Genomic DNA, 16,834 nt, shown 5'->3' with positions numbered 1-16,834 from the left:
GGTAATGGTTAAGAGTTGGTTTAGGGTAAGATTAGATTTTAGAGTAGGAAAAAGCTGTAACCCTGGTCAAACGTCCTTTCAGTTCATGTTTGAAATGTAAGCACCACCATCAACATGGAGTTATCCAATCACATTATATATACCTTGTGGACAGATCTGCAAACTGTTGTTTAGATTTTCTCTTGAACCGTATACAGTAATCCATAAAACTAGACACTCACAGACACTTAACCAAAGTTACTATATATTAACACATATTCTGTCAACTAAAAAAATGACAAGAAGATTTCAGTAACTCCGGTAAATTACCAGTTGCTTTGAAAATATGATGTTAAAACATGTCAGAGATAGGAAGGAGTGAATTATGCAAATGACTCTGAAAAGTGTCTTTCTCAAGTTGAAGAATTTTACCTGAATTAATGAGGAGGTCCATAATGTGAACATCACCCAAACACGCAGCAGCATGTAAGGGGGTACGGCGTTCTTGGTCCTGAGAAGAGACAACAGACTCTCAAAACAGACACTCAACATCCTGCCCACTCAACCCCATCCTCTCTTCCCTTCTCCAAAGTAGCTCTGGAGACTTCCCATGACTTACTTCCTTTATCAACTAATCTATGAACAGCGTCAGCTTCCCCTCTGACTTGTCCATTAGATATTAATGCAAAGATATGCCTTTTATATAAATCTGTTGGTTGGCTGGTTGGTTTAATGATTACCATATTGCAATATAACAATTTAGATAGGCCTGACTTCTGAACATATATCGACAAACACTTGAGCTACTAGGTTCACATTCTTGGATCATTATTGTTAATATGTAAATGCCTTGTGAAGACATTGTTGGAGTTAAGGTATGTGCAGAGGACATCACCTATAGCAGTACCACATTAAATAAGACAGGACACATTTAATGTTCTCCAACAAAATCTATTCCCACTTAAATTAGTCTTAATTGTATAGAAAACTAAACAAATGAAGAAAGCTGTGCCTCAGTCACACTGGAAAACAAGCCCATAGTGGTAGATGTAGTCTCTGGATTTCACCTAGATGAAGCAATGTCCATAAAGCCCCACTGCCACATCTTAATAAAAAGCTGAAACTCAAGCTGGGCTTATTATTTAAGGACAAGTTTTTTTCAGTTCAAGCTAGAAAATACCTTGTTGCTGCCAATTTTGTTCAATTATACAGATTCCGGTATATGAATGCACAGTGTCTTGCCTGCACACTCTAGAAACACTTGTTTCTCTTATAAATGTAACAAACAAGACTTCTTACACATCACTGTGCTTTATATCAGTAGGCATGATTAACATCCTAAACTGTTAGAGTACACTAGTAAATCTTTATCTATAAAACTATCTTAAGGGACCTGTCAATATACTACATCCACGTTTCCATCTAAGTTCCAAAAACCCGACCGACCAACCACCCACCCGTTGTTAAACAGCATAGTGGTTAGAGACACAGACCTGCAACCAATAGGACTCAGGTTCGAATCTTGTCACAGTCTAAGCAAATTATGCATTAGGCTTTGTTCCGGGTTGATAAAAACTTTGCTGGCTACAACCTTCAGATGCTATACCGACACTGGGAAAACATATAGTTGGGTCAAAGTCACAGCAACTCACATGGGAGACCCGGGTTCGAATTCAGTGAAAAGTTCAAAAAGTTGGTAGTTTGCAATAACAAGTTATGGCAATGAAATGCTTGGTTTTCCTACTCCCAACAGTGCAGTTAAAAAGTAACAGTAATTATAATTTAAAAAAATAAGATAACACAATCAAATCAGTAATAACACTATACAAAACACACATCAATAATAATAAACTATACAACAGTAGAGCAATGTAAAAGTGACAGGTGTGCATGATATAGTGGCAGATGTGCATGATATGAAGTGACAGGTATGCATAGACTATGGATGGAAAGGAAGAGGGGTTCCCAAGTTGAGCAGCCTTACAGCCTGTGGAAAGAAGCTGTCCCATAGCCTGTTTGTTTTGGACTGAATACTTCTGTAACTTCTGCCTGACGTCAGCTTGGTAAACAGTCCGTGGCATGGGTGGCTGGGATCTGTAATGATCCGTTTGCTCCTCCTCCTACACCTCTCTGTGTAGAGATCCTGCAGGGATGGCAGGTCAGACCTTGTGATGCTCTCTGCTGTTTTAATCACCCTCTGAAGTGTAGCTGACATACCAGGCGGTGACACAGCCGGTCAGGATACTCTCAATAGTGCATCTGTTGGTGAGTATCCTGGAATCCATGCCAAATCTCCTTAATTGGCGTAGGAAGAAGAGCCGTTTCCTGGCCTCCTTCACCACGACGTTAGAGTGATGAGACCAGGTCAAGTCATCACTGATGTTGACCCTGAGGAACCTGATGTTGTGGACTCTCTCTACTGCAGACCCATTTATGTGTATGGGGGCGTGGTCTCCCCACTGCTGCTTCCTGTGATCAACAATCACCTCCTTTGTTTTGCTGATATTGAGCGGGAGGTCGTTATACTGACACCATTAAGTCAGTGACCTTACCTCGTCTCTATAGGCTGACTCGTCGTTGTCAGAGATCAGGCCAATGATGGTGGTGTCGTCAGCAAACTTAACGATGGTGTTGGAGACGTGAGTTGCCAGGCAGTCGTGGGTGAAGAGAGAGTACAGGAACAGGCTCAACACACAGCCCTGGTGGGAACCATTACTGATAGTCAGTGAGGAGGAGATGGCATTGCCCATCCGAACCACCTGGGGTCTGCCCGTCAGGAAGTTCAGGATCCATCTACACATAGTGGGGTCGAGACCCAGATCCCTGAGCTTAACCGCCAGTTTGTGGGGCACAATGGTGTTGAAGGCTGAGCTATAGTCAATGAACAGCATTCTCACATTCTTTTGTCCAGATGAGAGAGTGCAGAGTCAGAGCGATGGCGTCCTCTGTGGATCTGTTTTGTCTGTAGGCAAAATTGTATATGGGTCAGGTGTTGCAGGCATGGAGTCTGTGATGTGTGTTTTAACTAGCCGCTCAAAAGCACTTCATGATGATTGGTGTGAGTGCTACAGGGCGGTAGTCATTCATGAAGAGGACCTTTTGCTTTTTTGGAACAGGAACAATTATGGACTTTTTGAAGCAGGTGTGGACCACTGACTGACATAGCGATAGGTTGAAGATTTCAGTAAATATATCAGCCAGTTGGTCAACACAGACCTTGAGAACACGGTCTGAGATGTTATCTGGTTCAGGAGCCTTGCGGGTGTTAATCCTTTTAGGGCTTTACAGACATCTGACCTGGTCATTTGGAAAGGGCAGCCGTCCTGGTCCATTTGAGTATCCATGCCAGGGATGATGTTCTCAAAGAGAGCATAGAGTTCAGTTCCTCTGGGAGAGAAGCCGACACTTCCCCCACACTACCTGACCACTCCACATGTTCCTGGTATTGGAGTCCTGGTAGAGAGATTCTACTTTGACTCTGTACTGACTTTTTCTACTGCCTTCCTGAGATCATACCAGGATTTCTTATAATTGTACATGCAGTCCATTCCTTTAGCATGGCACGGATACCACGGATACCACTGTTGACCCACGGTTTTTGATTAGGAAATTATTTTAGTTTTTACCCCATGTCGGGAAGTTGATATGTTTTTTAAACTTCATTAGAACTTTCTTCGAAGGCAACGACATTTATCACTTCTAATTGTCGGCCGGCTTGCCTGCTTCCTTTTCTGGTTATATAATGTACCTGATACAAGGAGAGTCTGGTAAGAGTGCTTTAAGACTTGCAGCCTCATCACCTTGAAATAAATTACCTTCCAAACAGGCTTTAAGAAATGTCCCTGAACATAAGACATTTCTCTGTTTCAAAGTCTTTCCACTCGACCAAAGCAGAATCTGTTCTACTACCCCAAGATCCATCAGCAGACTAACACGGAACCATCAAATGCTCCACTCCAACCGGTCAGAGTTAGGGGTTTCAGGCTTCGCAATCTCGCGTCCCAACATTTCGGCAGGTTCATACTCCATAACAAACATCCCAATTGTGGAAACAGCTTCCTCCTGACGCTAAGACAGCTGTCCCTCTTTGTCCAACTTTTGTAACATTGGAAAACCTACCTCCTCAAAGACTTATTTATAAGCAGACCTACCAAGATTCTTTAAGAAGTACTTCAGAGCCCACCATGAAGAATCTCCACATTGCCAAAATCAGCACTAAATGATGTTGGCAGAAGGTAGTTTATATTGGAATTGTATACTACAGACCGTTATAAGTATAGAAATCCTCTATATGAAGGGATGTCATCACACATGCTAAGGGGTGTCAACTGGGTAGGGAAGTCACTATACCCTAGCTCAACAGCTACAAACCGGCTTAGAATAGACATACTACCCAAAACGTGAACCGGTTGGTAGGTCTGAATAAGACCTATTGATCTTTCCAGTTGCACAAGTGTCCCCGCCATGTCCCTTTTTTAATATAAAGCTCAGCTAAAAAGGAGCAGTAGATGTACTTACTACAACAGTGACATCCTCATTATTTTCATTCATTTTGTCCTTTCAAAAAGTCAGCAGAGTTGAACTTGTCAGTCCTTCTACAAACAAATTATTCCGTGGAGGTCACCAGACCTTCAACCCTCTGCAATTTTTCCCCATGGCAAAACATTTTCTACAGGAAAAACCGATGCTTTCCTTGGGTTACATGCCAGTCACCATCCTCCAAAATATTTAAAAAAAAAGGTCTGTCATAAGTTAGCCCATAGCCCATCACTTCTGAGTATGTCCTGCACAAAAGCATATATTGGAACTTTTTGGGGAGCGATTTTTCACATAAAATCACCATTTGGGTTAAGATCTGATGGGTTTTTTGTCAACCGGTCATGAACTCCTAGCCTGTTAACTGACCCTGTTCTCGGCACTGGAATGCGTGCAGTGTAAACCAGTGAATGACTCATGACAGGGAAAGGGAAGGAAGGCGTATGGGGAATGAAGGCTAAGGCCCCGTCCTCACCCTTACAGTCCTAGTAAGGAAATGGCTATCTTAGGGAATCTCAATTGCATACTCCTTACATCCTCTCTCCTTGTCAACATTTAAAACCCACTGGTGAAAGCTAGGACTCTTGCCTTTACATTCTTCACACACAAATGCATATTAGTAATTTTTATTTTTTCTGCATTTCTAGAACGTCTTTTAATAGAAGTATTGACTGAACAGCGCCAGGCCAATGACCAGAAATGAATATTGACAGAGCTTTAAAACATGACCTCAAAAATAGACTCCATTGCAAATGTAAAGTATATTTACATAAACTTTTAAAGTGGAACTGAAAGCATTAACAACAAAATATTAAAACATCCTTAAATAAGATGAGAAGCAATCAAATACATGGGGTCATTAGTACACTTTGATACAAATTCTATGGCAATGAAGAGTAGAAAAGTGGACAGGCTTTCTGACAAAAAGACACTGCAGTAAATAGGCCTAAAGAAATGTGTCAGTCTTAAACCTGACACAGCTGTGTGCGACAGCCAGTCAGAGCTGAAGTGGGACCTTTGACACATGGGGCAACTCATTCACTTCAAAATCAACCATGTGTTTACAGGTAGTACCAAAATTGCAACCTAATTAGAAAGCGTCTTTTAAAGCCACATATCCCATGAATGTTTTATAAATGTGTAAACAGCACAGGATTCCTCTTAAAATTGGGAACATACTAAGCTTGTCTTGACCAAGGAAAAGGTAGGCTCATTCCCCCTCAGTTGCAGAACTAGCTCAACTTGCCAGAGCAAGATTACTGTTGGTAAAATCTGAACAGGGAACCGTACTTTTGGGATGGCTAAATAAATAGCTAGCTAGCTCCAAAAATAGGACTGCCAGCCACAATATAACTAATATTGCATCACTGGCCTCACAAGTTTAATTTTCTCCAGCATTATTTAGTTCATTTTGTTCAATATCTTGATTAATTTAAACTGAATGTGCATAAACCCCAAATGCCACTAGTCAGGAACTGATATACAAATGTATTTATGTGATAACCAAGCAATATATTTGGTGAGTTACATTAATCATTCATGAAACAGCATTGATCAAAATGTGCATTGATCAAAATGTGATGCACATAATGCAAGATTGGGCGTAAATGGCGGGCAAGGTTGGGCGTAAAGCCTGGGCAAGGCACATTATTAACAAGATGTTTAGTTGCATTAGATAGCTACTAAAGTAGCCCTCACTCATTAACAAGCTAAGGAATTAACCAAAAAAAATCTTGGTAGTCCCATCTGAACACTATCTACTACCTCATGCACATGGCTTCTTAGCAAAGTCCCAGCATGCTTGCAGAATAGTGTTGTTGTGTGCTTCTGGGAATTCTGAACAGTTCGATTTTTCATCATTTTGTTCATGGAATGATGTGATCACATGCTGTGAGCAAACTGGCGGCAAGTAGGAGGTCATGGACTTCAGAAATCAAAGTTTCAATAAGTTGAACTCAGATTGCAGCGACTGGACAATATTTTAGGGCAGAGCACACCATGGGCCTGCAGCTGTTAAGGAAAGCACAGCTCTGTCCGTCAAAGAAAGTAATGGCTTTCCATGGTGCAATGCTTTTAAGCACTTATGTGAATCCCCCATTACTCTAAATCATGGAATTGTGAGTAAAATAGAATGTTAATGTCATATAAAGGCTGTTTGGTAACATATATTCAGAGTGATACATTTCCCAAATATTATTATTGGTTTTTTCATATTAGCAAAGCACTTGAAATGCTTTCAGTTCTACTTACATTGTGATATTTGACAAATGGTCACTGATTTTGCACCAAGTAGAAATGGGGTGCTGTCCCCTTGTTCATTTAGCAGTGTTAAGCACAATTTTTTATATAGATGCGGCGATCTCACACTGTTCTTAAACAATAATAAAAATTTAAAAATGTGTCAGTGAATGTCTCTTACTGACTGGGTGAGTCATTGACTATCCTTTGTTAAATAGCGTAGTGGTTAGAGACGCAGACCTGCAACTAGGTCCCACGTTCAAATCTCATTATAGTCAAAGCAAATTGTGCATAAGGATTTGTTCTGTATAGATAAAGACTTTTGCTGGCTGCAACCTTTAGCAGCTATGTTATTGTAAGCCTGAAATGAAACTGTTCACGGTTATATTGCAACTATTTCAGGTGGATTAGTACACGTCCGGGAATGCTTTTTGGGTCAGGATAGACAAAAACCGCTGACTACAACCTTCAGTAGCTACGTTACAGTAAGCCTAAAATAGAACTGTTTATATTGTGACTATTTCTGGTGGAGTTTTGAAGTACACATCTGGGCATGATTTTTGTGGTAATATAGGCTAGATCAAAACCCCTTGGGCAGTAAAATAGTAGGGGTTTCCACGATTCACTCATCTTTTCACTTGTCGAAAAAGTCTGTTATCGTCACCTATATTAATAGTTAGTGTATCAATGTCATTAAAGAATGACACCCCAGAGGTAGTACAAAACAAACTGCAAAGAATTGCTTCTTGCCACGATAAACAAGCTTGCTGAACATTTCCACTAACAGTTGGTCATACTTTTCAGCAGCAAAGAGCTCAAATTCTTTGTTTGAGGACTGGCCTCCATCAACTACTGTTTTCAGCTCTCGCCATATGTTTGGGATGTAATTTGGACCTTGACTTTTCGATGGGCTACTGCAGAAATCCAGGGTTTCTTCTTGGACTAAACCGAGGTGCTGCATATTTTCCTAAAATCTTACGGGCAGTGTTCGAGAGGTTATCTAAAATAATTCCACAAAGTAGTACTGTTTTTGGTTTGAATTAGGCTATTATCATAGATTGTCTTTTATAAGTGCATAAGCTGGTCTATTATTCGGCTGCCTCATTACAGGAGTTACATGTTCAACATCACAACTTTCCTGTCCTCATCAATGCACCTTCCAAGACTTTAATTATTCCTTCTAGCAGTGCCTTTGCATATAGCTACATCACTGAGTAAAGAGTATTCACTAGTGTAGTTTGTATTAAGCACTTGATGATAATGGAACTTAAGACAGCAGCAAAAATTACACAAATGTGTAAATTTGAACCAACGCTGATTGAAAGCATTCACTCTGCAATTTGAGACACTTTCCTCTCCACTGTAGACATTCCTTGCCCCCATTTACACAACAGTATTCACATTAGGCTCCCTCACCTGACCCCATCTCAGTTCCTGTGAAACTGAAAGGGTGTGCGTGTGTGTCTCTCTTTAACTTGACTGCCAGCTGGTCAGATTACCACAGGGTTGAAGAAGTGAGGTACCTGACCTGAACAACCATAAACTTGGATGGAAGAAGATTTGTTAAATCCCTGACTACTAAGCCTCTCCAACTATCAATCCCTGAAACACATGGGCCATATGCACTACCAACCACACAAAGACAAAGGGGGGTTCTTGAAGAGAATTATGTGCAAGTGTTGGAAGCTTTGACTTATATATATGAAGTGTGAAATACTGTGGGGATAAGATTACAGCTCTAGACTGCATGGTTGATTTAGTGGTGTTAACTAGATTTGACTCAGTTGTGACTGTGTGGTGTCAACTATATCTGATTCACAGTTGACAGGAAGTTTAAAACTTAAGTTCACTTGTCATGTACTCAGGACGTCAAAGTGAGAAGAGGATTCAAGATGTAATCCCTTGCTGATTAACTCACTAGGCCATTAACAAAGTGTCACATATTGGTGCTGTAGGAGATGTGGAGCAAGTGCATTCCCACTGGGCCATGATCATGTGTTGACTGCTTACCAGTGCATTGACTTCTTCATTCTTGTGCAACAAAAACTTAACTTCTTCAGCATTTCGGCCAAATATAGCCTGGACCAGCGGAGTCTGAAAGAAAATATAAATGGGTTTGTTGTTTAGTAACAAAACTGACACATGCGCAACTAATTGTTAAAACAGACAGGGTTTACAGATTGACAACATATAAACTATATCATCATAACAAATGGTGGTTAGCTAACAAGTTACTTTTGGCCATATTGGAATATATATGACATTTGTAAAAACACAATAGAAGCAATGGTATCAATGAAAACATACAATAAGGTGAAACGAGACACCTACGATTCCCTACATGGCAGCTTCTTGTTACTGTTGCTAGGTACCAGAGCATTCAGTCATAACAGCATGTTTTGTTAAACAGAAACAAAGACAAACATTAAAGGACCTACTTCAACTTTGTCCAATATAACTTTTTTTAATGTTCCCTACCTCTTTCATTCCGTTTGGCAAACATGTATGATGCTAAACAGTTAATTTGGAGGAATTACATCTCCGTTTCGCAAAAAGTTGGGACGCTGCATAAAACGCAGTGCAAAACATTTAAACCCTATCTTCAATAGAAAAGATTACAAAGACAACATATCAAATGTTGAAACTGAGAAATGTTATTGTTGGTTGAAAAAGATATGCCCACTTTGAATTTGATGCCAACAACAGGTTTCAAAAAAGCTGGGACGAGCAATAAAAGACAGGAAAAGATTTGTGATGCAAAATAAACCTGGTGGAATATCTCACAACTAATTAGGTTAGTTGGCAACATGTCAGTAACATGATTAGGTATAAAAAGAGCATCCCAGAGAGGATAGGTCTGTAAGAAGTAAAGACGGGGAGGGGTTCACAACTCCATGACCGCTCTGGCAAATTGTGCAACAATTTAAGAACAATGTTTCTCAACGTACAATTGCCAAGAGTTTGGGGATCTCATCATCTACGATCTATGAGTCATCATAATGCACTTAATTTATTAGATTTGACAGTTTTAAAACTCATAACTGCATTTGTTACCGGAAAGTTGGCTGAACATCATTGAAGACATGTAGACAACTGCACTACTCTCGGTTTGTTTACAAAGCCCTTCTCCAAAGAATTCCAATTTACTTGTCAATCAAATTTATTTATAAAGCCCTTTTTCCTACAGCAGTTGTCACAAAGTGCTTTCACAGAGACACACAGCCTTTAACCCCAAGGAGAAAACAACAGTAGTGTTGAATTTCAGCAGCTAGGAAAAACTCCCTAAGAAGGCCACATTTTAGGAAGAAACCTAGAGAGGACACAGGCTAAGAGGGGTGACCAGTCCTCTTCTGGCTGTGCCGGGTGAGATATTAAGAGTCCAATTGGAATAATTAATAAATGCATGTGGGCTAAATCCAGAGTCTATTTAAATTTAGACTAGGTCAGAAGTATGACCAGGTGGACAAGGACAGGGACAGCAAGGGGCCCCCCAAACCAGGTACTCCGCAGGTGTGGACCAGGACCTCATGTCCTCCTAAAGTTGAAAACGGGAGGAGACTGGGAAAATTCAGAAAATGCATCTCATATCAACAACGATTTAAAGTGGAGAAAGAAAACTTAGTGGAGAAGGAGAACTTACCCAATCCCCCAGCACAATAGTATAGCAGCGTAAGACTTGTCATCTATGCTGAAGCTCAGATTTTCAGATTATAACATCAGGTCACATTACTGACCCCTTTGGTAAACACTGAACTTGGTTGATCTGCTTTTTCATGCCTTGCGCCCAATGTTTGGAATGGCATCCAGTCGGTACTTCGTTTGGATGCCTTAGTGCCCTTGGATCGGTCTGTTTTAATGGCTAAGGATTTTTATATTGACAAAGGTGTATGTTTTAACTAACTGTGTATGTCTATGTATTTTCGATTTATGTGCCATTTATTTGGTTGTGTTCCCAGGACACACTTGTGAATGAGACGCAGGTCTCAAAGTGGACCCTCAGCTAAAATTTTAAGAAAATTATAATCAAATGTGCTATATCATTAAAAAATTCAGAGAATCAGGGGAAATCTCTGTATGCAAGGGACAAAGCCAAAAAACAGTATTAGATGGTCGTGATGTTCAGGCCCTCAGACGGCTCTGCATTAAAAACAGACATGATTCTGTAGTATAAATCACTTCATAGGTTCAGGAACACTTCTGAAAAGCATGGTCAATAAACACACTGTCGCTGCATCCACAAATGCAAGTTAAAACTCCACAATACAAATAAGAAACCATACATAAACAAGATTCAGAACCGCCGCTGCGTTCTCTGGGCCCAATCTCATTCAAGAGTGACTGAGGCGAAGTGCAAAACTGTCCTGTGGTCTGATGAATCAAGATAGAAAATTTTTTTTGGATCATGGATCCACTGGGCTAAAGGGGAGAGGGACCATCTGGCTTGTTATCAGCGCACAGTTCAAAAACCAGCATCAGTGATGGTATGGGGGTGCATTCGTGTACATGGCACTTGTGACTTGCACATCTATGAAGGCAGCTTTAATGCTGAACAATATACAATGGGGCAAAAAAGTATTTAGTCTCCAGAAAAACACATTGTAGGATTTTTTATGAATTAATTGGTAAATTCCTCAGTAAAATAAGTATTTGCTCATCTACAAACAAGCAAGATTTCTGGCTCTCACAGACCTGTAACCTCTTCTTTAAGAGGCTGCTCTGTCCTCCACTCGTTACCGTTATTAATGGCACCTGTTTGAACTTGTTATCAGTATAAAAGACACCTGTCCACAACCTCAAATAGTCACACTCCAAACTCCACTATGGCCAAGACCAAAGAGATGTCAAGGGACACCAGAAACAAAATTGTAGACCTGCACCAGGCTGGGAAGACTGAATCTGCAATAGGTAAGCAGCTTGGTGTGAAGAAATCAACTGTGGGAGAAATTATAAGAAAATGGAAGACATACAAGACCACTGAATCTCCCTCGATCCGGAGCTCCACGTAAGATCTAACCCTGTGGGGTCAAAATGATCACAAGAACGGTGAGCAAAAATCCCAGAACCACACAGGGGACCTAGTGAATGACCTGCAGAGAGCTGGGACCAAAGTAACAAAGGCTACCATCAGTAACAGTAACTACACACTGCCAGGGACTCAAATCCTGCAGTGCCAGATGTGTCCTCCTGCTTAATGTCCAAGCCCGTCTGAGGTTTGCTAGAGAGCATTTGGATGGTCCAGAAGAGGATTGGGAGAATGTCATATGGTCAGATAAAACCAAAATAGAACTTTTTGATATAAACTCACATCATCGTGTTTGGAGGAGCAAGAATGCTGAGTTGCATCCAAAGAACACCATACCTACTGTGAAGCATGGGGGTGAAAACATCATGCTTTGGGGCTGTTTTTCTGCAACGGGACAAGGACGACTGATCCGTGTAAACGAAAGAATGAATGGGGCCATGTATCGTGAGATTGAGTGAAAACCTCCTTCAATCAGCAAGGGCATTGAAGATGAAACGTGGCTGGGTCTTTTAGAATGACAATGATCCCAAACACACTGACCGGGCAACGAAGGAGTGGCTTCGTAAGAAGCATTTCAAGGTCCTGGAGTGGCCTAGCCAGTCACCAGATCCCAGCCCCATAGAAAATCTTTGGAGGGAGTTGAAAGTCTGTGTTGCCCAGCGACAGCCCCAAAACATCACTGCTCTAGAGGAGATCTGCATGGAGGAATGGGCCAAAATACCAGCAACAGTGTGTGAAAACCTTGTGAAGACTTACAGAAAACATTTGACCTCTGTCATTGCCAACAAAGGGTATATAACAAAGTATTGAGATTAACTTTTGTTATTGACCAAATACTGATTTTCCACCATAATTTACCAATAAATTCATAAAAAATCCTACAATGTGATTTTCTGGAGAAAAAAAATCTAATTTTGTCTCTCATAGTTGAAGTGTACCTATGATGAAAACTACAGGCCTCTCATCTTTTTAAGAGGGAGAACTTGCACAATTGGTGGCTGACTAAATACTTTTTTGCCCCACTGTATACTGGTTTTGGAGCAACATATGCTGCCACCCAAACTGGCTTTTTCAGGGAAGCGGCCATGCTTACAGTGGGGAGAACAAGTATTTGATAACCTGCCAATTTTGCAGGTTTTCCCACTTACAAAGCATGTAGAAGTCTGTAATTTTTATCATATGTACTCTTTCAACTGTGAGTGACGGAATCCAAAACAAAAATCCAGAAAATCACATTGTATAATTTTTAAGTCATTAATTTGCATGTTATTGCATGACATAAGTATTTGATACATCAGAAAAGCAGAACTTAATATTTGGTACAGAAACCTTTGTTTGCAATTACAGAGATCATACGTTTCCAGTAGTTCTAGACCAGGTTTGCACACACCGCAGCAGGGATTTTGGCCCACTCCTCCATACAGACCTTCTCCAGATCCTTCAGGTTTTGGGGCTGTCGCTGGGCAATACAGATTTTCAGCTCCCTCCAAAGATTTTCTATTGGCTTCAGGTCTGGAGACTGGCTAGGCCACTCTATGACCTTGAGATGCTTCTTACGGAGCCACTCCTTAGTTGCCCTGGCTGTGTGTTTCGGGTCGTTGTCATACTGGAAGACCCAGCCACGACCCATCTTCAATGCTCTTACTGAGGGAAGAAGGTTGTTGGCAAAGATCTCGCGATACATGGCCCCATCCATCCTCCCCTCAATACAGTGCAGTCATCCTGTCCCCTTTGCAGAAAAGCATCCCCAAAGAATGTTTCCACCTCCATGCTTCAGGGTTGGGATGGTGTTCTTGGGGTTGTACTCATCCTTGTTCTTCCTCCAAACACGGCAAGTGGAGTTTAGAGCAAAAGGCTAAATTGTCTCATCAGACCACAAGACCTTCTCCCATTCCTCCTCTGGATAATCCAGATGGTCATTGGCAAACTTCAGATGGGCCTGGACATGCGCTGGCTTAAGCAGGGGGACCTTGCGTGCGCTGCAGGATTTTAATCCATGACGGCGTAGTGTGTTACTAATGGTTTTCTTTGAGACTGTGGTCCCAGCTCTCTTCAGGTCATAAATGCCCCACGAAGTGAGATCTTGCATGGAGCCCCAGACCGAGGGAGATTGACCTTCATCTTTAACTTTTTTCTTATAATTGCACCAACAGTTGTTGCCTTCCCACCAAGCTGCTCGCCTATTGTCCTGTAGCCCATCCCAGCCTAGTGCAGGTCTACAATTTTATCCCTGATGTCCTTACACAGCTCTCTGGTCTTGGCCATTGTGGAGAGGTTGGAGTCTGTTTGATTGAGTGTATGGACAGGTGTCTTTTATACAGGAAACGAGTTCAAACAGGGGCAGTTAATATAGGTAATGAGTGGAGAACAGGAGGGCTTCTTAAAGAAAAACTAACAGGTCTGTGAGAGCCGGAATTTTTACTGGTTGGTAAGTGATCAAATACTTATGTCATGCAATAAAATGCAAATTAATTATTTAAAAATAATACAATGTGATTTTCTGGATTTTTGTTTTAGATTCCGTCTCTCACAGTTGAAGTGTACCTATGATAAACAGTCCTCTACATGCTTTGTAAGTAGGAAAACCTGCAAAATGTATCAAATACTTGTTCTCCCCACTGTATTTCAGCAAGACTATGCCAAACCACATTCTGCACCAATTACAACAGCATGGCTCTGTAGTAAAAGAGAGTGGGTGCTAAACTGGCCTGCCTGCAGTCCAAACTTGTCACCCATTAAAAAATATTGGCACATTATGAAATGAAAAAACACGGCAGAGGAAACCCTGACCTGTAGAGCAGCTGAAATTCTATAAAGCAAAAATTTGAAATCATTTCACTTTAAAAAATGCAGCAACTTATAGCCTCAGTTCCAAAACACAGAGTGTTGTAAAACAAGAGGTGATGCAACACAGTGGTAAACATGCCCCTGTCCAACACAGTGGTAAACATGCCCCTGTCCCAGCTTTTCTGAAATGTGTTGCTGGCATCAAATTCTAAATGGGCATGTATTTTTCCAAAAACAATAACATTTCTCAGTTTTAACATTTGATATGTTGTCTTTGTACTATTTTCAATAAAATATAGGGATTAAATTATTTGCACATCATTGCATTCTGGTTTTATTTGCATTATAAAATATATACACTCTCTCCAGGATTCCACACAAAATGGATATGATACCTGCTGGCTAAAATGCTAAATTTTGCTGCATAAATTGTAATTTTTCATGTCAATATTCAATAATATTACACTTTCTATTATTGGGGGAGAGTGGGGATACATTTGTCATTTGATTAATCATTAGATACTAACTGCATTTTGTTGTCCTGTACTTGTTCAATGACAATAAAGTTGAATCCAATCTAACCTAAATTAGTAATTTGGATGCAGGAGATGATAGTCATGATAACATCAGTGCTAGATTTGAAATGTTGCTAGGACATCTCAAATTTTTCACAGCAATATGTAATGATTTTATTCTATTTGTCAAAAAATGCAGCGTTGAAAGGAAATGTTTTAGCAGTGTGGCTTGACAGAACCATATTGTGCAGTACATGTGTTGTGATCAGATGAAATTGAGCCCTTGTTTGCACTGCACTGATGTAATAATATGATGCTTGGACAGGTTTGTGCAGATACTGTGCTGTGATTTATCAAATTATGAGAGGGTTCACAAACATGATAAGTGCCACAAAATATTTAGTGACCAGAATCAGGACATCAATTTAACGTCCCATCCGAAGGTGTGCACCCTTTGCAGTGCAATGTCCCCTTCACAGTCCTGGTGTATTGAGATGTGATATTTAGACCAAAGCAAAGAGTGTATCCTACAGGCACTCCAACACCACTTCCAAGAAAGACATGGCCGGATCCTTAGTTTATTATGCAACCAGCCACCGTAGACAGACTGACAGACTCTGATGTCAGAAATAATTTATTGTGTCTAAATGGGTACTATAACTTGAATCCATATTTCGTCTAAGTTATATATGACGTCATAGCTTCGGTCCGTCAGCACTATGTAAAATTGTGGCGTTTGAGTTTTAAACAGCTACACGGCCTTCTGCTCCATTGTATAATCTCCGTGACGTTGTCAGCCAACTCAAATATTCTGAGTTCAAATAATTACAATGTTCAGATGGTGCATTTACAAGTGACATGTTGATCATCGTGTTATTATAAAAAAAAAATGTTTTGTCAAATATCAAACTTCATAGAAATGTTCTACTGCAATAACCATAACGCAATGCAAGCCAAGAGGGTAATTATAGAGAGGTGCGAGCTCTGGGAATGACATTATACCCTAAATGTGGCTATATTGCATTAGATCAGTACAGTGGGTACTTTAATGAGCACTAACATACCACTAGCATAGCAGACAGCCACATCTTTCTAACTAGATAACTGCGTGTACCGGACGCAAGCCGCACTTTGATTGGAACTGAAAAACGCCTTATCACGGCGCCGTGATTCGATCATATCTAGATTCAATTTCTGTAAAATATGCAACTTGTTACTTCTGAAACTATATCTAAATGGCGAGTTACAACAGCGGATTGCTAATGCTACTCCATACAGTAGTTGGCTAACGTAATGATGCAGACTGGCTGTTGAAACTACGTAGCCATGTTCACAGTAGTTACCAAAAGCAGATAGCTAAGACGAAGTTGTTTATGGTTGGTCATTAATGCCTGGACCAACAGTTCGTGTTGGCTATCATACAATCTAAACTGTGTAACTTGCCAGTTAGCTAGCAGGCTAGCTACTAATCTAAATGTGTAATCGACCGTGCCGATGCTAGCTAGTTATGGCTAATGTAACTAGCAAGCTAACGTTAGCTTTAGTATGGGATGCTAGCATAGACTGGTGTATAAATCCTCCATTGCCAAATTGTTTTGTCATTTCTAAGCGAAAAAGTCAGTATGGACATGTACTGCCAACTACAGTTAACCTAATAACAGCATATAAAATGTGACTAGACTGCACAGAAATATGGCAACAAAAAGCGTAGCTTTCAAGACATAACGACGTTAGCGTAGTTAGCCATCTATCGAAT

General features: G+C 40.6%; 1 protein-coding gene across 1 annotated transcript in view; it reads right to left on the bottom strand.

Annotated features, from left to right (window-relative positions):
- The window catches only part of LOC105017093 (serine/threonine-protein phosphatase 6 regulatory ankyrin repeat subunit C), a 49,103-nt gene that overhangs the window by 32,023 nt on the left and 246 nt on the right, over positions 1-16,834 (bottom strand). The window contains exons 2-3 of the mRNA XM_010881435.4: positions 8,764-8,847; positions 412-490 (exon numbers count right to left, since the gene is read on the bottom strand). Coding sequence (XP_010879737.1) covers positions 412-490; positions 8,764-8,847 — 163 coding nt within the window. The remainder of the gene's footprint in view (positions 1-411; positions 491-8,763; positions 8,848-16,834) is intronic.

The sequence above is a fragment of the Esox lucius genome, chromosome 17 (assembly GCF_011004845.1).
Source record: "Esox lucius isolate fEsoLuc1 chromosome 17, fEsoLuc1.pri, whole genome shotgun sequence".
Taxonomy (NCBI): domain Eukaryota; kingdom Metazoa; phylum Chordata; class Actinopteri; order Esociformes; family Esocidae; genus Esox; species Esox lucius.
Note: the sequence above shows the minus strand (reverse complement) of the source record. Positions and strands in the feature narration are given on the sequence as shown.